The sequence below is a fragment of the Lynx canadensis genome, chromosome X, assembly GCF_007474595.2.
Source record: "Lynx canadensis isolate LIC74 chromosome X, mLynCan4.pri.v2, whole genome shotgun sequence".
Classification (NCBI taxonomy): domain Eukaryota; kingdom Metazoa; phylum Chordata; class Mammalia; order Carnivora; family Felidae; genus Lynx; species Lynx canadensis.
In genome coordinates, this window is record NC_044321.2 from 42,175,103 (window position 1) to 42,195,620 (window position 20,518).

Below are 20,518 nucleotides of genomic sequence, written 5' to 3' on the forward strand. Positions count from 1 at the left end.
AGTTCACTTTTACCCTGCTGTTCTTCCCTGCCCCCACTACACCGCTCCTGCCCCACCCCCCCATGACTCATCACTTTCTAGCATACTAGGTAATTTACCTCTTGTGTTTTTTGCTTACTGTCTCTCAGCCTCACTGGAACCACAGATGCCACAAGGGCAATGATCTTTGTCTGTCTTATTCATGGCCATATCCCCAGCATCACATCTGCCATATAGTAGGGACTCATGTTTGTTGAATGATTTACTCTCTACTTTTCCCCCAGCATGCAGAACAGTACCTGGAATACAGTAAGGGCTCAATAGATGCCTGTTGAATGGATTGGGGCAATAGGAGCACTTGGTGAGGACCCACTGCCCTTCATACAGCTTTCCAAGTTGTTGGGCACTTAATCCTTCTGCATGGTGCTGGAACATGGAGGTTAACAGGAGCCAATGTGGGGGTGCAGGGGAGGATTCCCTGGCTGAGGAAGGAATGTCAGAGGAGAATCTAACTGCATGCATCTGCCACCAGGCTCAGCCCTTAGGCAACAGAGTCCCAATCACCCAAATAACTCACTCTCTGAAAGGCAAAGAAACTGCTTCTTGAGTCTGCTTCCACAAATTTATGACCCAGTGTCTGGACGGGTTTTTTTTTTAATGTTTATTTTTGAGAGAGAGAGAGAGAGAAGCAGAGCATGAGCAGAGAAGGGCAGAGAGAGAGAGGGAGACACAGAATCTGAAGAAGGCTCCAGTCTCCAAGCTGTCAGCACAGTCTGATTTGGGTCTTGAACCCACAGACCATGAAATAATGACCTGACCCAAAGTTGGACGCTTAACTGTCTGAGCCACCCAGTTGCCCCTGCACAGTGTTTAATAGAGGCAGCACCCTGCCAGGGAGACTTCTGGAGACTTAGCAGAAGAGGCAGATGCTTTTTCAACCACATCTTGCTCATTCCCTGTGATGTGGAAGAAGCCAGTCTGAACAAATTGTATGGGTCACAGCCCTGGCCTTGTGAGTGGCCCAGGGAGAATTCACAGGCTCACAGCTGTTGCCACAGCAACAGCTGGCAAAGGGCAACCTTGGTAGCCGGCAAGCACCAGGCATCGGGCCAAGAGAAAACTGTGCAGGGTCATCTTTCTTTGTGTGCGATGAACAAGGGACAGATCGGGGAAGCTTCTTGATGCTGTCCACGCTTCTCAGAATGTAAGGAGCCTGTCCTGGAACTGAGGGATCAGGAGGGATGAACTCAGGGGAAACAAAAAGCCACCGTGGTCTGTTGGGGGACGAGGTGTTCTGTTAGGGCTATGTGTTCGGGACACAGGGTTGTATTTAAGAACTTCAGGCCCGCTTTTTTTTGTTTGTTTTTGTTTTTGTTTTTTTACCTACATAAATGTTTATTTTTGAGAGGAGGCACAGAGAACCCTGAGCAAGCTCCTCAAGGCCAGCACAGAGCCCTAGGCTGGGTTTGAATTCATGGAACAGTGACAACATGACCTGAACTGAAATCAAGAGCCACTCAACTGACTGAGCCACCCAGGCGCCCCCAGCCCATTTTTTTTAATGTTTTATTTTTGACAGAGAGACAGAGAGACAGAGACCGTGTACGAGCCGGGGAGGGGCAGAGAGAGAGGAGACACAGAATCGGAAGCAGGCTCCAGGCTCTGAGCCATCAGCCCAGAGCCTGACGCGGGGCTTGAACTCACGGACCGCTAGATCGTGACCTGGCTGAAGTCGGACGCTTAACCGACTGCGCCACCCAGGCGCCCCCTTATTTTGTATTTTTAATGTCTATTATTATTTGTGTGTGTGTGTGTGTGTGTGTGTGTGTGAGAGAGAGAGAGAGAGAGAGAGAGAGAGAGAGAGAGAATGAGCGGGGGAGGGGCAGAGAGAGAGGGAGACACAGAATCGGAAGGAGGCTCCAGGCTCGGAGCTGTCAGTACAGAGCACAACCCAGGGCTCAAACTTGTGAGCCATGAGATCAAGACTGACTGAGCCACCCAGAGGCTCCCTCCCTCCCCGACTCTGTTTTTATTTTTTTCCCCTTGGCCCTGTTTTTAAAGACAGGCTCAGGAGAAATGTCATCTCCAGGAAACCAAAATCTGATGAAATCTATTTTAAGTATTATGACACATGGAGGAGAGGAAGGGATTGTCTGAAACTGCCAGGTTATACCACATTGCAGGGCAGAGACAGAGGACCAGTACCATTCTCCAGGAAGCTTTAAGCTCTTCTTGAGGGTGTTACCAAGATGAATTTATTATGATTTGGAGAAAGGAGGCCTTCTTGACTGGGTGTAGCACATACAATAAGGCAAATGGACTACTGGACGTGCCAGATTGGGAACCTTTAGAACTTGTGACCCTTCCCCCCAACATGAAAAATACAACCCAGCCTGGAATTCTGGGGACAGTGTGTACCATCACAATTATGACTCAGCAACGGGAGAAACTAGGGGTGGGGGTTTGTCCTCTGCTGTCTGCTTTAACCGCCCTGCTTGGCCAATCCTGAAAACAGAGGGGTTCTGGAATTAATTAGGGATCAGTAAATTAGTAAATCAGTAATATCTGTCTGTGCAATTATACTTCATAACACATTTTAAAAAATTAATGTTTATTTATTGTTGAGAGAGAGACAGAACATGAGTGGAGGTGGGGCAGAGGAGACACAGAATCCGAAGCAGGCTCCAGTCTGAGCTGTCAGCACAGAGCTTAACGCAGGGCTCGAACCCATAAACCACAAGATCATGACCTGAACCAACAAAGTCAGACACTTGACTGACTGAGCCACCCAGGCGCTCCTGTGCAATTGTACTTCACAATGGGGTTATGATACTGGAAGGTCTTCCAATCATCCCTTACCTTACTCAGCATATGGCCATTGATTTGGCCAACTGTTTTTCTATACCTGCTCATTTTGGCTCTAAACAGCATTCTGCCTCTGCTGGGCAGAGACAGTAGCTTACCTTTATCGCCCCGCTCTAGGGGTAGTTGCCAAAGAGGAAGGGGATGGGTGAAATCGGTGAAGGGGATTAAGAGGTACAAACTCCCAGTTATCAAAAAAAAAAAAAAAATGTCAGGGAGACAAGGAGTACACCATAGGGAATGGAGTCAATAATGTTGTAATAATGTTGTATGGTGACAGATGGTAGCTACACTTTTCTTAGTGAGCATGGAGTAATGTATTAGAATTGTTCAATCACTTGACGTTGTACACCTGAAACTAAGATAACATTGTATGTATGTATGATAACATGTATTCAACAATTAAAATTTTCAAAAGATTTAATCAGATAAAAAAGAGTTGTAATAATTAAAAAAAATTTTTTTTAACGTTTTTATTTATTTTTGAGACAGAGAGAGACAGAGCATGAACGGGGGAGGGTCAGAGAGAGAGGGAGACACAGAATCGGAAGCAGGCTCCAGGCTCTGAGCCATCAGCCCAGAGCCCGACGCGGGGCTCGAACTCACGGACCGCGAGATCGTGACCTGAGCTGAAGTCGGACGCTTAACCGACTGAGCCACCCAGGCGCCCCAAGAGTTGTAATAATTTTAATGTGATAATTCAATTATTTTTTAAAAAAAATTCTACAGCACTGGGCCATGTCCTGACAGGTCAGGAGTTCATACCAGTGGTCTAGATCTAACTCAAATACCATTTATTACATCAATAACTTAGTGACTAGGGATGATTTATTGTGTTTTTATTTTGTAGTTTTAATTTTATCTAAATCCAAGTTAGTTAACATATAGTGTAATAAAACTATTTTTACCTTCATATATATCTATATTTTCTTTATATACTTAGGTACTCTGATTTTGGGTGTATATAACAGTTATATCATCTTTTTAAAACAAATTCAAGTTAGTTAACATATAGTATAGTATCGGTTTCAGGAGTAGATTTAGTGATTCATCAGTTACAGATAACACCCAGTGCTCATCATCCCAAGTGCTCTCCTTAATGCCCATTACCCATTTAGCCCATCCCCCCCACCCAACACCCCACCAGCAACCCTCAGTTTGTTCTCTGTATTTAAGAGTCTCTTATGGTTTGCCTCCCTCTGTTTTTATCTATTTTTCCTTCCCTACCACTATGGTCATCTGTTTCTTAAATTCCACATATGAGTGAAATTACATATTTATCTTTCTCTAATTTCACTTAGCATAATACCCTCTAGTTCCATTCACGTAGTTGCAAATGGCAACATTTCATTCTTTCTGATCCCCGAGTAATATTCCATTGTATGTATGTGTGTATATATATACACACACACACACACACCACATCTTCTTTATCCATTCATCCATCGATGGACATTTGGGCTCTTTTCTTACTTTGGCTATTGTTGATAGTGCTGCTATAAACATGGGGGTGCATGTGTCCCTTTGAAACAGCACACCTGTATCCCTTGGATAAATGCCTAGTAGTGCAATTGCTGGGTCATAGGGTAGTTCTATTTTTAATTTTTTGAGGAACCTCCAAACTGTTTTCCAGAGTGGCTGCACCAGTTTGCATTTGGGGATGACTTAGAAGCAATTGGACCTAAAGCTCTTGCTTCCCTTGTTGATTTTGGATCTCAGCCCATTAAATGGGAAAAAGTTTGAGGGCTGTCTGACAATAACCTTTTTGAGAGTCCAGTTACCTGGATCAGAGAAATCCTACCTGGGACAAAACTTTTTTTTACCTTCTAGCCAAAGTTTGGGGACTAAAACAGGGGCCCTGAAATTAACTGAGTCCTCTGAGAAATAGTACAAACACATCCCATTTGTGGGTAGAAGACTCCCTTCCTCTGGACTCTCATCACTGGCTCAAGATATCCTCTGGACGTCTGGTCTGGACCAAGAGTAAAAAGTAGAGCCACCAATGGGGCGCCTGGGTGGCTCAGTTAAGCTTCTGACTTTGGCTCAGGTCATGATCTTGCCATCTGTGACTTTGAGCCTCGTGTTGGGCTCTGTGCTGACAGCTGAGTCTGGAGCCTGCTTCGGATTCTGTCTCTCTCTCTCTCAAAAATAAACATTTAAAAAATTAAAAAAAAAAAAGTAGAGCCACCACTAGGATTCTTCCTCAGGAAGTTGTACAGAGATGTGGCACTCCAGACTCCATAGCGTCTGCTCAGGGGACACACTTCGTAGCTTCTGTATTCCAAGAATGAACTTGTAAGCAGACAGATCCTTGAACTTGTCTGTCAGCCCATGCAGGGAGGTGGGGCTGAAGCCTGGAACGGCTCCCACTTCCATCAGCTCAGCTCCCGTTTCTACTCAGCTCAGCACACACTTACGATCTTGTCATTTTACTGAGTTTTTGAAATGATTTTTATTACACACTAGCTTCTGGAGAATACCAGGTTTGTTTCAAGCCTCCCTTCAGGCCCATCTATCTTATGCCCTGTCCCTGTCCTGGTCCTGGGGCTGAGGTGCAAGTGGAGGATGGAACAATGACCTCCCCACCTTTGTGAAGACTGTCTTTCCACACCATACAGAGCAGGTGGCAGCGTTGGGGGTGGGAACGGGGCCATGGGTCAGTCTTCATCTGAGTCACTGGGGCCCAGGTACTGGCAGACAGCATCATAGTGAAGTTCCACCAGCTGATTCTCTCTCTGCAGCTGCACCACAGCCCGGCTCTGTTCTCTGTCCCAGTCCAGCAGGCGGCCCACCTAGAGTAGGAGCGGGTGGAGTCAGCAGAGCCAACCCAGACTCTGGGACATCCCCTGCATGCTTCCACCCCCCATGCCCAGGTCTGGGACTCACCTTTCCAGCCTGTGGCCCCAGCACCACCATAACCCGGTTGCCTTGGACCTTGGGGACCAGGGTCTCCAGCATGTCTTCCCTCAGACCTACAGATGAGGGGAGGAAGTGAGGCCCACAGCCAGGACTAGCCCACCCAGGGTCCTGTCACAAGTCCTTTTCTGTATTCCTGAGAGCCACTCTGTACCCTGTTGACAGGTGTGGGTGAGGACACCTAAGGAACAGTTCCTAAAAAAGGGAGCACTTATGTAGGAAGATGATGGGTGATGACAACAGATACCGTTTACTGTGGGCACGTTATATGCCCTGCCCTGCACAAGGAGTTCAGGACACATCTGTACAAGAGGGAGAAATAGCTCATTTTCATGCCAATGTCGCAGATGGGGAAAGGAGGGGCTCAGATAATCACTATCACAGAAGCGCCTAATGTTCTGTCAGAAGATTCTGGGCCTTGGGGGCGCCTGGGTGGCTCAGTCGGTTAAGCGTCCAACTTTGGCTCAGGTCATGATCTAATGGTTTGTGAGTTTGAGCCCCGCATTGGGCTCTGTGCTGACAGCTCAGAGCCTGCTTTAGATCCTCCATCCCACTCTCTGTCCCTCCCCTGCTGGTTCTCTCTCCCTCCCTCATTCCCTCTCTCTCTCAAAAATAAATAAATAAGCTTAAAAAAAAAAGACTCAAAATTAAAAAAAAAAAAAGACGATTCTGGACCTTACAAAATATCTGAACTCTACCCTATCTCTCAGCCTCTGCCCACACCAGCCTCTTGGTCTAAGACAGCCTTCCCATCAGCCTCCAGGATGATAACGACCCAGTGGCCATCCCTCAGACTCACCTTCCAGGACCTGGCCTTGATCTGTTCGACACACACAGGTATCTGGGCTGAGGACATCTTCGATCGTCATCTGGGGAGGTCAAGGGATGTGAGAATGTTGGAGTTATGGGGACCTAGTCCCTGGGGGAGGAGGAGAACCCAGGTTGCAGGGTTCCCACCTTGGTGTTATAATACTGGCCACCCTTGTGCAGCTTGTCCACAAAGCGTACGCGTAGGTCCCTGTGCAACCAGTGCTGGCTCCTGGGACCTGCCTTCTCATTCTTGGCAGCAGGCTCCCCCTGTCTGTGGAAAGGGGCCAACACGGGGCTTAGTTCATTAGATGCACATTCTGCTCACCCCACCTTTGCTGCTGCTGTGAAACCCACCCATAATGCTGTCTCTAGTTCCTTCTATGTGCCTGCCTTGCCCTGGAAGCCTTCTCTGACTGCTGGAGCCTCTCCACAGCCTTGCCTTCTCCCCCCCATCCCAGATGCCCAGGGTCCCACCGGTCGGGAAGGTGTTTTCGCTTCCTCTGTGAGTCCTCTTGCTGGCTGGGGAGGTCCTGATCCCAGAGGGCCTTCCATGACGAAGCTGTTCCATTCTGTTGCACTGAGGAAGTTTTACGCATCTGGCCTACACAAGGGTGTGTGGGGAGAAGGAGGAAGGAGCCTCAGTGTGCCATTCTCTTATCTTGCAGGCTACACCTCAGCCTCAGGCCACCTCCCACTTGCCTCAGTGTCCCCTCCTACCATCATGACTTTGCCTACACCAATGGAATGCTCTCCCCTTCCCTTCAACTGCTGGGGCTTCCTTTAGGAAGCCTTCCTCAGCCACTCGAGCCTGCGCTGATGCTGCTAATCTGAGGCGACCACCTAGTATGGGCTAGAAAATCCTGAGAGCTCTGTCAGCACCAATCTCCCATCTGCCAAACTGCCCCATCCTGCTGCCATGCCTAGAATGCCTTCATCCCTGGTCATGGCCTAGTCCCAGCTGCCCTCACTCCCTAGAAGAAGACAGGCTCATCACCCTGAATAGACCTCCCAAGGATAGGAATTGGTTTCCATACCTGTTTATTCTCTCTCAGAAAGAAGCAAAAGAAAGCCCCAGGGTTACTACATCAATTTTTCCTCAAACTGAATAAACCACTTATCTTCATTCTCGCCTCCTGACCTCTGACCAGAAGTCACGCCTGCCAGGCAGACTGCTGATCTCCCCGCCACCCCCACCACCTGGGACAGGCCCTACCACCCCCCCCACCCCGCCCCGTGGAATGCTTCTCTAACTCTCCCAGCTAGGTAAAAAGCTCACTCACTGAGATCCAAGGAATTCTTGTCAAACTCCTGCTGTGAGACAGGTTGCAGGTAGTACTCACTAACAGTCACCATGCGGCTCCCCACGGCCAGGCGAACCATGGCCCGAACGTTGTCAGGATCGAGGCCTTCTACCTGAATGGTTGGGGGGAGGAAGTTAGGAATGTGGACTAAACCCACATTCCTAGGCCCCAGCTGTCCACTCTTATTCCAATAGGCTTGACCCCTGTGTCTCCCCCACCAGACTGACCCAAGGTCTGGGACGGGCCCTGGTCCATATGTCTCCCCTGACAGACTCTGTGGCTTGGATATATTTTAAGAATTTAATCTTCAGGAACATGTGGCATATGGCATTCTCTCTTTTAGTTGGAAACTGAGGCTCAGAAAGGCCCAGCAAGTGGTTCTGAGTTACCGAATGAGGCAGCAAGCCAGGCACGCCTGAAAGACAAGGACTTCCAGCCCTTTCCACCCCAAACCCAAGTCTTCCTCCCTCTGGCCCTCACATCAATCTTCCCCGCTGCCTGTCTCAGGCTCCCGGCACAGTTTTGTTCCTTACCTTCCCATAGAGGCCTCGGTGCGGGCCAGAAAGAACCACCACAGCTCCCCCAGGCACCAGTCCTTGAGGCTGGTCTTCCTTATCCTTCTCTTGCTCCTCATCTGGCTTTGGCAGGCGGTGGGGGCCAGTGGGGGCCAGGGCCTGGACCTCAGTCAGGTTGGCACCCAGCCCTAACCCCTTTGGTCTCAGTGAGTTGACACGGGGCTTTACCACTCTGCAGGGAGCACAGTATGTGAGCTTGTTGGCCAGGAGAGGGGGAAAATGTAAGTTTTCAGTGCCTCCCCCACGCACTACTATTCAAATTCCACCCTGTCAACATGTTCAAGAATAGCCTTCCCCATCTCACACTAGGACTGCTTTTGATCTACAGAAATAACAATTTCATTGGTCCAACCTAATAACACATTGGATAGACCATCTATTACATAGTATCTACAGCAGGACCTGAGGCAGATCCCTGTAATCAAACACCCTGATATTTCTACAGGGGAAATCATACAAATGTTCACGCCAAGCAGGAGAAATAGACTATAAAATGCTCTGTGTCTCAGGTCATGTTTGGCTACTAAATGGTTTATGAAAAAAATGTTTGGTTTTCAGAATTCTTTGGAGTTGAGAACTGAGAAGAAGTGACCATAAGTCTGTGTGATAATAGCAAATGTCTAGTCTATGTTTATTTGGGGCCAGGGCCTGCTGTAAGTGCTTTATGTGTATAATTTCACATAACTCCACAACAGACCTGGGAAGTCAATATTGTCATTATCCCCATTTTCAGATGACGAAGCTGATGTTCAGAAAAGTAACCTTTACATAAATGGGATCTCGTTACAGAGTTTCAAAGGGTAAATAGGAGATTGAAACAGTAGTGGAAAGGCTTACTAAATTAATTAGGGTGGTAACATGCCCTCTCCCTGCCTGGATGGTTTTGGATGGGTAGTAACCATGGGGGTCTTGTTCGCTGCCCCCATCTGTTGCCCCTTGCCCCTACCCTAGAACTCACTGATTGAAGGTGCGGCCAATGCCCTCGCCAGGTTTCCAGCCCATGCCTCGTAACATGGCCAGCCCATAGGCCTCTACAGGGACTGCCTCGTAATCAGCTTCTTCCGGCACCTACAGGTTCAGGCAGAGGAAGGATGGTTAGGCTTGGCTCACAGTGGGTCCTCCGAAGTGCGCTTACTAACACCCACAGGGTGACCCTCAATGCTTCTTTTCCATAAGCTTAAGGTTAGTTTTGATTTCCTCTTGCTGTCTCTCACTTTACTCCTCCATGTTGTCCTTCAACAAATAATTATAAAGCACCTGTTCTGTGCCAGGTACTAATCTAGGTGATGAGGATAAAGCAGTAAACAAAACAAAAACCCTTGCTCTGTGAGGCTTACATTCTAGTTGTAGAGACACACAATAAATAAAATACACAAAACATGGTATGTCAGGTAGTGATAAGTTATATAAAGAAAAATAAAGCAGCTTAAGGGGATGCAGAGGGATGGAGAAGAGAGGGTTACTGAGTTGATATCTGAGCAGAGACCAGAAAGAGATGACAGAGGGAGCCAGGAGGATATAGAAGGGAGAGTAGTCCAAGCAGAGAGAACAATAAGAGCAAAGGCCCTGAGGCAGGACAAGATCTGGTGTGGGAAGAGCATCATGAAAATCAACCTGACTGAAACAGTGCTGTGGAGGCAGAGAGGGTGGTGAGACATTAATCAGGAGATCTGGGCTGGAGCTACAGGATGCTGGCCACCACACAAGGGGACCCAGTGAGGAAGTTACAGCAATGGTCCAGATGAAAGATACTTGTGGCTCAGACCAGAGTGGTGATGGTGAGAAGTGGTCAGATTCTGGATGTATTCTGCAAAGGGACATGATAGGATTTTGCTGAAAGGCTGTACCTGGGGTATGGAATAAAGAGGGGAGTCAACACTGACTAAGGTTTTTTGGCTGAGAGGAAGGATAGATGTACCTGGGTTCAACTGAGATGTGGAAGGCTGGGGGAGGAGAGGAAATGAGAGAAATGAGGCCAAAGAGGGAACAGGGTGGAAAGTGAAATGAAGGTCCTATTTTTTAAGATGAAAGACATCAGAAGACATCTGAAGGCCAATGAGAACAGTTCAGTCAAAAGAGAGGGTGGTCTGGGGCTGTAAGAGAAATAGGCCCCAAAGAAGCATCGCTAAAAAATTGCGAATAAAGAGGTGAAAAGTAGAATCCATGTGTATGAAAGACAGACTTTGTTGCTTCTGTAGACATACCCTTCACTTCTCCTTATCGATCACCTCCCATCCTCACTCCAATTCTTTATACTCACTTTAGACACACTGCAAGTTGCTTCACCGATGGGCACACACAACACCGACTCCCTGCCACCATGCTGTTGCTTAGGTTGTTCCTGCCATTGGTACTCACGCTGCTCCTCCCTCTCTCACTAAACCCTACTTGTCCTTCCAGGCCTCACTCCTACCACTCTGGTCTGAGGCTCCATCATTTCTAGCCTGCACTACTAGTCTCCTTGCTTCCGCCTTTACTTACTAGTCTGTTCTGCTCATAGTAGCCAGAGAGATCTTGTGAAATCTTAAGTCTTCACCCTCTCTGCTCAGAGCCCTCTCATGGCCCTCATATCATTCACAATAAAAGCCAGAGTCCTCACCATGGCCCACAAGGCCCTGCCTAGTTTAGCCCCAGCCACTTCCTACTTTCCAATTTTGTCACTTTCTACCTCTGCTTAATACAGTGTGATAGATTACACTCTGTCATCACAGACAGTTCTACTTGGCATTTAATATTATTAGTGTTCCTATGTGTCTTCAAACTTGTGTTTCTGGTCTTGGGATGCCTGAAATTGTCTACTACTCCTCCCCTTCACTCATTCCCCTCCAGCTACACTGGTCTCCTTGGTGTTCCTCAAACACTCTAGGCAGAATCTACCCTCAGGATCTTTACATTTCCTGTTCCATTTGCTCATCTTGTTCAGATAATTTCAGAATGCAAGTGCTTTTCCACACCTCAGTATCTGGATTCCTCTGTTAATGCTTCCAAAAAAGGACAGAAGGAGGAAGAGCTAGGCAGCAGGCCTCTAGTACACACACTGACTTTCCCTGCTGGGTGCAGAGAGGCAAGCCTGGCAGACAGGGCAAAGAGAGGCTGGGGCTGGAGGAGTTAGGGGCCAGCTCACTGTCTCAGCTCGGGGTTCGCTGTCTGCCCCTTCTCCGTTAGGGATGCATCCTTTCTGGATCATGGGGATAGCAAGCATGGGGTCGACACCCGAATTTTCTCTTTCCTCCAGGGACTTCTTGGAGTCTAAGGAAGAATGGGAGGAAGCAATGAGGTCCCACCCTCTCCTTCCATTTTCCTCCCCCTCTTCCTTCACTGGGGCAAGGCAAAGAGGGGATCACTTACCCTCAATGATCTCCTTTACAGCCTGAGACAGCACCCCTTCCACCAAGGCCTCAGTGTTTGTGGATGGCCCAGGAGCCTGGGTCGGTGGCTGCCTGCGATGGCCATTCTGGATCAAAGGGATGACGAGTTCCTTGGGGGTTTCTGAGGGCTTCACACTGATGTGGACACAGAGATGTGAAGTTGGGAGAGTAGCATGGTCAGTGGGTTCTGAGCCACACTCCTCCCTTCAGAGAAAACACAAGAGCCACACTCACCCCCAGCTGGAGGGACCACACCCTCGCTCTCATGTCATGTGTCTAATGGTGTTTTCTTTAGATTCTCTCCCCCACCCCCAACTCTTAAATATCAGTGCCTTTGAGGAATCAGCCTTCAGTCCTGGAACCTCTGCTCAGCCCAAGACCCACTTCCGTGGCTTTCACAATGACTCACAAGTCACCATCTTCAGCCCAGACTCTCCCCAGGTCCAGGCTCCACACCAACCCCTGGATGGCTTATTCTCTTCTGGAAGTCTCTCCCTCCAACTCTCCTTTCCGCATTAAGCTGATGATGGCCTCCCCAAAACTCCATCTGCCACTCCACCCCATTCCCTATACTGGAGAAGCTCCACCGCTTCAGCTGAGAAACTAGGGGTCCTGTCATTCTCCACTCCTTTCCTTCTCTCAAAACGCACAAATCTCAAGGCCCCCAAGTGCTAAAGGCACACCCTCTCAGGAATACATCCTCTTTTCTCAAACGCCCTGGCTGTCAGGTCCAATTTCCCCACCTCCCCTGTTACACACTCCCGCCTTCTCGCCTCCACGAATTTCCTCAGGCTGTGCTCCAAAGGTTTGGTGGCCGCTGCCACCAAAACAATCAACTCAGATTCCACCCTCCCGCTTGAACCCACCGAACCTAATTCCAAGGGATGAAAGACACGGCGCTTCACCTCTGCAGCTCCCTCCCTTCCACGGTCTTTAAGAAATCCTTCTCCTCCGGAGCCGCACTCGCGTCGTCTCCCGGATCCGCCAGCCGTCTCCTGGCGGACATGCGACTGAAGCTGAATGAAATTGGGGCAGCAGAGGCTCCCGCGGGTCGCAAAGTACCGTCTTCAGCGTCCGCCATCTTGCCCCTCTTCCCAGGCGAGTGTGCTGCTTTCTGGGAAGTTTAGTTTGGGCTCAGTTTGACCGGGGCCAGACGACGGGCTTTAGAACTACCTTTCCCAGAAAACACTGCGGCATCGACTGGCGTACGTGGAACAGGGGCCTTAAGAAGTAATTGTTGCTGTTCTTCATAGGGGCGCGTCGCGCCAATCATATAGGAATATGTGGTTCTTGGGGGTATTCATTCTTTCATTCAGGTAGTCAACAAGTATTAATCGCCGTGCCCTACTGGTATGGGAAGTGTAGATAAAAATACATCATTTAAGAAAAAAATCTGTGTCAGTTGTGTACAATAACAAATAGACATGTAAATGGTGCCTACTGATGCCAGATTTAATACACCACAAGCTCTGGATTCAAATATTAATAAAATAGACCTCCTCCTTTCTAGAGGATCATAGTCCAGTAGGGAACAATGACCTAAACAGATATTAAAAGTATATATACATGTGTGCCTGGGTGGCTCAGATGGTTAAGCATCCCACTCTGGATCCCAGCTCAGGTCTTGATCTCAGGATCCGGAGTTCCAGCCCCACGTTGGGTTCCGCGCTGGGTGTGAAGACTACTTAAAAAAATACACATACATACAGTTGACCCTTGAATAATGCAGGGGTTAGGGGATCCAATCCTCTGCCCCCACAGTTGAAAATTTACAAATAACTTATGATTCCTCAAAAACTTAACTACTAATACCCTACTGTTGACTGGAAACCTTAATGATAACCTAAGCAGTAGAGTTACACATATTTTGTATGTTACATGTATTATATACTGTATTTTTTTATACTGTATTCTTAAGAGTAAGCTAAAGAAAAAAATGAAAATGTTATTCAGAAAATCATAAGGAGGAGTGCCGGGGTGGCTCAGATGGTTAAGCATCTGACTCGATCTCAGTTCAGGTCATGATCTCAGGCTTGTGGGTTCAAGCCCTGCATGGGGCTCTGTGCTATCCGTGCAGAGCCTACTTGGGGTTCACTCTCTCCCTCCCTCTCTCTCTCTCTGCCCTCCCCCCACTCTCACTCGCTCTATCTCAAAATAAATAAACAAAAAAATTATAAGGAAGAAAAAATATATTTATAATACTATACTGTATTTATTGAGAAAAATCCTGGTATAAACGGACACGTGCAGTTCAAACCCATGTTGTTCAAGGGTCAACTGTAGTTCTTACTGTTACCCAAAACTGGGTTCACCTTTTGGTAGAAATGGAGCCAAAAGACTCATCCAAGCAAAGAATAGGAAAAGGAAGAGTTTTACTTGCAACAAATAAAGGAGAACACTCCCAAAGCAGTGTCTCCTTCAACAATAAAAACGGGTAAGTTTCAAGCTAAAAGTGCATATATATTCGTGGAAGGGCTTGCAAAATTGGGAATTCAGCATGGAATTGGAGCAAAGGTCATCTTAAGGCAACTGAGACCAGGTCTCAAGTTAATTGAAGTCAGGACAGCTGGTCAGCATCATCAATTCTCTGGCTCCAGTTGGTCCGGTATTTGAGTGCTCAAAGGGATTTAAATCCTGCAAAGAAGACTCAAGAATATGTGTCAGGTCAACCTTTACTTTTGAATCAGAAATGGAAGTTTTACCACTGATTTATTGTTGCCGATATGATTAGGCTATCTTCTGGCCTGATACTGTCTCTTTGTTCTCACATTCTTTTGTTTCCTTCAAATCATTATCTACTGAAATCTATTCTTGTGCAATTTCAACACATCTCAGGAAGTTCTACAAGAAATGTGCAAGTAGTGCTTGTCAGGCAAAAATTGCAAGATGAGCAAGAGTCTAAAATGAGTTTTCTTTCTTTTTTTAAGTTTATTTTTTATGAGATAAAGAGAGAGAACCAGCGAGGGGGGGGGTCAGAGGATCCAAAAGTGGGCTTTATGCTGACAGCAGTCAGCCCAATGTGGGGCTCGAACTCAGGAACCGTAAGACCATGACCTGAGCAGAAGCCAGATGTTTAACTGACTGAGCCATGCAGGCACCTCTAAAGTGACTTTTCTTATGTCAAGAAATTTATGCCTCATCTTTCTTTTTCCAGGGATCACAAATTATTTCTGATTATACTACCAACATTAAATATGTTGTGAGAGCCACGTTCTAAGGCTTTGAAAGATTAATGGGACAGATTCCTTTTGTGTAGGACCTTAAAGAGAGAGAAGAGAAATTGAAAGGGCCCCATGAAGGGCTGTTTTTTGAAGGACTGCTTTTTTGCCCATTTCCCTGCTTCTCTTCTTGCTAGGACCAGCACACCTGCCTTACACATTCCTTATAATACAAATAATGTATGTCCTCCTTGTAAGAATGAAGGAGTTAATGGTTTCTTTGGAACCTTCCAGCACAATAGAACACTTCTAAGGAATGAGTGAGGCCATCATGTGTGTATTCCAGACCACCGGTGCTAGAAATCTCAATTTTAAGACCCCCTAGCACCAAGGAATAAGTGACTTATGGAGGACACGTGGACCATTCTCCCTGTTCTGTCCAGTTCCTCGATGCCTGAGAGGACACTAACATCAGACCACAATCCTCAGTAAAAACCCCAGACACCAAGCAAAGACAAGACTTTCTCCTTTCCTGAGTCTCCCAGACACTCTGCCTGTATCTGTACTCTCTCTGTATCTTTAATAAATTCTGCTCTTACTTCTTCTTGGCTCACATTTGATTTTTATGCTGTGTGAAGCCAAGGACCCTCTTGGCTGGTCCTGCGGGACCCCCTCTGGGTCCTCGGACCCAGCCTGCCTTCATCATAAGAGTTTATAAAGTAGAAGAGTGATACTGAAATAGCCACCAGAAATAATGCCACAGATGTGCTAAAAATTCATCCCAAGGAAATCATTAAAGATGTGCGAAAAGATTTTTTTAAGTTTATTTAAGAAATCTCTACATCCATGGGGCACCTGGGTGCCTCAGTTGGTTAAGTGTTGGACTTCAGCTCAGGTCATGATCTTAAAGTCTGTGGGTTCGAACCTTGTGTCAGGCTCTGTGCTGACAGCGCAGAGCCTGGAGTCTGCTTCGGATTCTGTGTCTCCCTCTCTCTCTCTCTGCCCCTCCCCCACTCACACTCTCTCTCTCTCTCTCTCTCTCTCTCTCTCTCTCTCTCAAAAATAAACATTAAAAAAAAATCTCGGGGCGCCTGGGTGGCGCAGTCGGTTAAACGTCCGACTTCAGCCAGGTCACGATCTTGCGGTCCGTGAGTTCGAGCCCCGCGTCAGGCTCTGGGCTGATGGCTCAGAGCCTGGAGCCTGTTTCCGATTCTGTGTCTCCCTCTCTCTCTGCCCCTCCCCCGTTCATGCTCTGTCTCTCTCTGTCCCAAAAATAAATAAACGTTGAAAAAAAAATTAAAAAAAAAATCTCTACATCCAACGTGGAGCTCAAACTTATGAGCCTGACATCAAGAGTCACCTGCTCTTCTGACTGAGCCAGCCAGGAGCCCAATGAAAAGATTTTTATGTCAGATTCATCATGGTATTATTTATTGTAGCAAAAGATTGAAGACCACTTAAAGGACAACAGAAGGAGACTGGGTAAATGAATTATAGCACATTTCTTGCATGGAACACATATACTAAAACATTTAAATGTGAAGCTATAAATATACTTAAATGAAAGTGAAATGTTTGGTAAGTAGAATAATGTGCTGGGTCAGAGGATGGTTTTGAAAACACAAACCACAATAATCAATCTCATGGCCATGTTTCCAGGCTTAGAAGCCCTGGGCATCCTTTTTTTTTTTTTTTTTTCAACGTTTATTTATTTTTGGGACAGAGAGAGACAGAGCATGAACGGGGGAGGGGCAGAGAGAGAGGGAGACACAGAATCGGAAACAGGCTCCAGGCTCTGAGCCATCAGCCCAGAGCCCGACGCGGGGCTTGAACTCACGGACCGCGAGATCGTGACCTGGCTGAAGTCGGACGCTTGAAGTCGGACGCTTAACCGACTGCGCCACCCAGGCGCCCCAGCCCTGGGCATCCTTAAAGATACCTAGCAGATAAAGACTACAAAGCAACTTTTATAAATGTCGATTTAAATAAAGAGGTAAACTGATGCAAGTTCAACAAGATGAGTTTATTTGGGAATAGCAAAGATTGCAATTCTGGACACCCAAACTGTAGCAAGCTACAGATAAAACCCGAATTACAATTCTTCTCCTATTCCCAAATAAATTCATCTTTCTGAGCTTGCCTCGGTTTACCTCTGTATTTAGGTTGACATTCCTTGGAGTCAGAAGTGGGATCCAAAGGAGATGACCCCAGAAGAATGATGATCCAGGGAATCATGTGAGGTACGTGTCCCAAGCACCTTTCACTCATGGCTTCTGTCAGTCCAGACCTACTTCTCTTGGGTGAGTCTCCTCTAGGATTCTGAGCTCCCTGCCTTTGGTTAACATTTCTGACTTTATTCAAGATCTGTTTAAAAACTATCATTTTTTGGTGAGTACTTGTTTCTCTTAGTGAATACTAGTTTGTTTGGTGAATACTTCTTTGTTTTATTATTGGAAGCACACCAAAATGTTGGTATAGTTCCTTTGGAATTCTTGGGACTGTTAAAAATAAAGCCACACATAAGCCCAAGGTGGAGTCACTTGCCTTCCAAGTTGCAATTAATTGCAACTTCAACCTCTCCAAGAGTGGAATTTTAAACCAATCAATCTGGAATGTTCTGGTCTGCACCAAAGAGGTAATCTGTCACTTGGGGCCCTCTCATTCCCAAAGGAAGATCAGGTAATCTACATAATAAGAACCACCCCACCCCTCACCCCACATTTTCTTCAGAGGGGAAGTGAATTTACCTAAAACAATACTTTATTTTCTTTTGCTTTTTTTCACTTTTCTTGCCCAATCCTCCTTCCTATAAAAACTTGCCATTTTGTATAACTCCTAGCAAACCTCCACTCTACAGTTTATGAATTGTTTAATAAAACCGACTAAATCTTCAAATTTACTCAGTTAAATGTTTGCTCTTTAGCAGGTATTAGAACTATTAAACAAGCTTGGCAAGTTTACAGAATAGAAGATCAATATACAAAAATCAATTGTTTCCATAGACAAAATAAAGATGCAATTAAAATATTCCATTTACAAGAGCCTCAAAATAATAAAATACCTAGGAATAGATGTATCAAAAAAAGTGTAAAAACTGTACTGTGAAAGCTACAAAACATTGTTGAAAAAAACTTAAAAAGACCTAAGTTATGAAATTCATGCAATACCGAGTCAGGGCCTGTGGGGATTCTCAGCCTTGACCTGTTGAGTACTCTCCTGCAGCTCCCATCCTCCTCTGCCATCCTCTCCCCTAAACTGTGCCCCCAAATTCATTAAGGAAGTTTCCAGCGCCATGGACTGTTGAAGCTCCCCCAAAGTATCCACAGGTTTTTCACACTTTTCTGTATTTGCCACCCTAGGAACTCTGTATGAGAAGCAAGAGGGTCTTGGGACAAATGACTATTGAAGACATTACTGTCCTTACAATACAGCATACTAAAGGCTGGGATAAGGAAGCAGCTAAGAAAGCTGTAGTGACTCTCCATAGAAAATACATAGGCCCAACCCGCTAAATTTACATTCTAGCCTTATCTCTTCCAACTTACACTCAGGCTCGACCACAATTTAATTACCTAGGCAGTGCCCAATCAAAGCAATTCTCCAGGTGCCACCCACAAGAATACGTACCCTTATACGACCCTTCTTAAATAATCCTGGGCCCAGCTAATAGAATAAGCCTCCAGACTTTCCTACGGCCCTCTAATACACACGAAGATCTCGCTCCTCATATTAACACCCTCAGGCCCTCCCTGGAGGGTGCAATTCCAAGATTGGTCTCCTGAACTTTCCAGGCTCCGCCCTCTAACTGGCCTATAAACTTCAACCCATTCCTGACATTTCGAGTCCCGCCCCTTCGCGCTTGTAGGCTCCACCCCCTAGAGTGGCCTTCCAGGACCGCCCCTTAGCCAAGTGCCCGCCCCCAACGCTCTCCAGGACCCACCTTCTCAGAAATGCCATTCAAAGCCCCACCGACAGGGATAACCAATCCGGCCCGCACTCACAACTAGCCATGCAACATTCACCTACTGCAGTAACCTTCCCAGTGTCACCTCCTGGAGGGATATTCTAGGATCACGTCAGGGCTCCCCCGTCTCGCGGCTCCCTCCGAGCCCCGCCCCACCAGTCCCCCCAGGGGAGCATTGGCCCCACCCAGGGGAGCAACCAACCATCCCGGGTCCGCTACGTCAGAATCCGGCTCCAGTCAGACCCCGCCCCCTGAGAGGCCCCGCCCCCGCCCCCGACACGCACCGGCCTTGGGGCGCAGGCGCAATGTGGCGCCCGTCCTGCGTACCAGCGCCGCCACGTCGGCCGCAGCTCGGGCCGCCAGGGGGCGCGCGTCCAGCCGCGCCAGGAGCTGCCGGGCTCTGGGGCCCGCGGGCAGGGAAAGGCCCCGGCCTGCGCGGGTGAAAGGAACAGGTCAGCGCCCGCCGGAGCCTCGGCCAACCCCCACGCTCCCCGACGTCCGAAGACCTAGAATGCCCCTCAAGATCTTCAGAGCCCCCCCGACCACTCGCTTGATAGTTCCGAAGGTCGCCCACTGCCCCTCTCAACTCCCGCGACCCCCAGACCATCGCGAGTATGCCGGTGGACCCCCGCCTGCCCCCACCGTAATCCTGGAGACAGCTATTTGGCGGAAATATTCCCGGACCCTTCCGAACATCTTGGGACTATCTCTGGAGGTCTCCGACTGCCCCTTCATAACCCCAGATTCCAAACTCTTTCCGCACGATATCGAGAGGGACCCCGATTTCTCCAGGTGCCCCGACAGAACAGGGTCGGCCGCCGCTGCGGCCCCGGCACCCCCGATTCCCCTTCCAGATATCCAGGTATCCAGATACCCTGATGGCCCACGTAGTCCCAGATTGCCCCTCCATTTATCCCAGAGGCTTCCCGCCTAACGCCCCCACCCCCGCAATTCACTACAGACCCTGAGGGCCCAGGTGTCCCCAGTGACCCGGGCAGACCCCTGTGGCACAACTCCCCGGAGACTCCTGAGAGCCCCCGGGTCTGGTACACGGCCCCGCGTTGCGGATGCGGGTGCGGGTACGGGTGCAGGTCGGAGACCTGGAGCCCAGCCCGGGTCGCCGGGCCCCCCTGCTCGCCGCCACCGCCACCGCCACCGCCACTAGGGCGCCTGGGCTGCTTTGTTTACTACCTGTCGGAAGGAAAAGGTGAGGAGCAGACAGGCGGGGCGAGGGGTGGCAGGGACGCGCCCAGTCCCTCCTCACCCTCCCGTACCTCCTCTGCTCCCCCTAGGGTCCGTGACGCCCCCCGCGTGCGGCTCCATGACCCGAAGTCGGTCGGGTGGACGCACGGCCGCCAGCGACGCGTTTGGAGCTCCTGGGCGCGCTCACCTGGCGGCCCGCCCGAGCCTGGGCGCCGCTGTAGCCGGCTGGTCCCGTGCCCGGCGACCTGACCCGCGCAGTCACCTACCTGGCGGCAGGCAAGGAGGCCTGGCTGTGGGAGGCAGCGTGAGCGCTTGGCCTCCCTCTACCTCAGGCGCCCCCTCTGCTCTCCCAGGACCCTGGGCTGTGCTCCTTTTCCCACCC

The 20,518-nt window shown here is 48.4% G+C and overlaps 1 protein-coding gene across 1 annotated transcript; it reads right to left on the reverse strand.

The window, feature by feature from the left end:
• Positions 1-5,254: 5,254 nt before the first annotated feature.
• On the reverse strand, positions 5,255-19,088 carry GPKOW (G-patch domain and KOW motifs). Its single transcript, XM_030305038.1, has 12 exons — positions 18,910-19,088; positions 12,717-13,158; positions 11,792-11,946; positions 11,568-11,692; positions 9,402-9,511; positions 8,402-8,615; positions 7,848-7,980; positions 7,042-7,168; positions 6,715-6,838; positions 6,557-6,626; positions 5,728-5,813; positions 5,255-5,633 (listed from the first exon to the last, which is right to left on the reverse strand). The coding sequence occupies exons 2-12, from the start codon at positions 12,890-12,892 to the stop codon at positions 5,499-5,501; spliced, it is 1,455 nt and encodes a 484-aa protein (XP_030160898.1). The 5' UTR covers positions 12,893-13,158; positions 18,910-19,088; the 3' UTR covers positions 5,255-5,498.
• Positions 19,089-20,518: the final 1,430 nt, after the last annotated feature.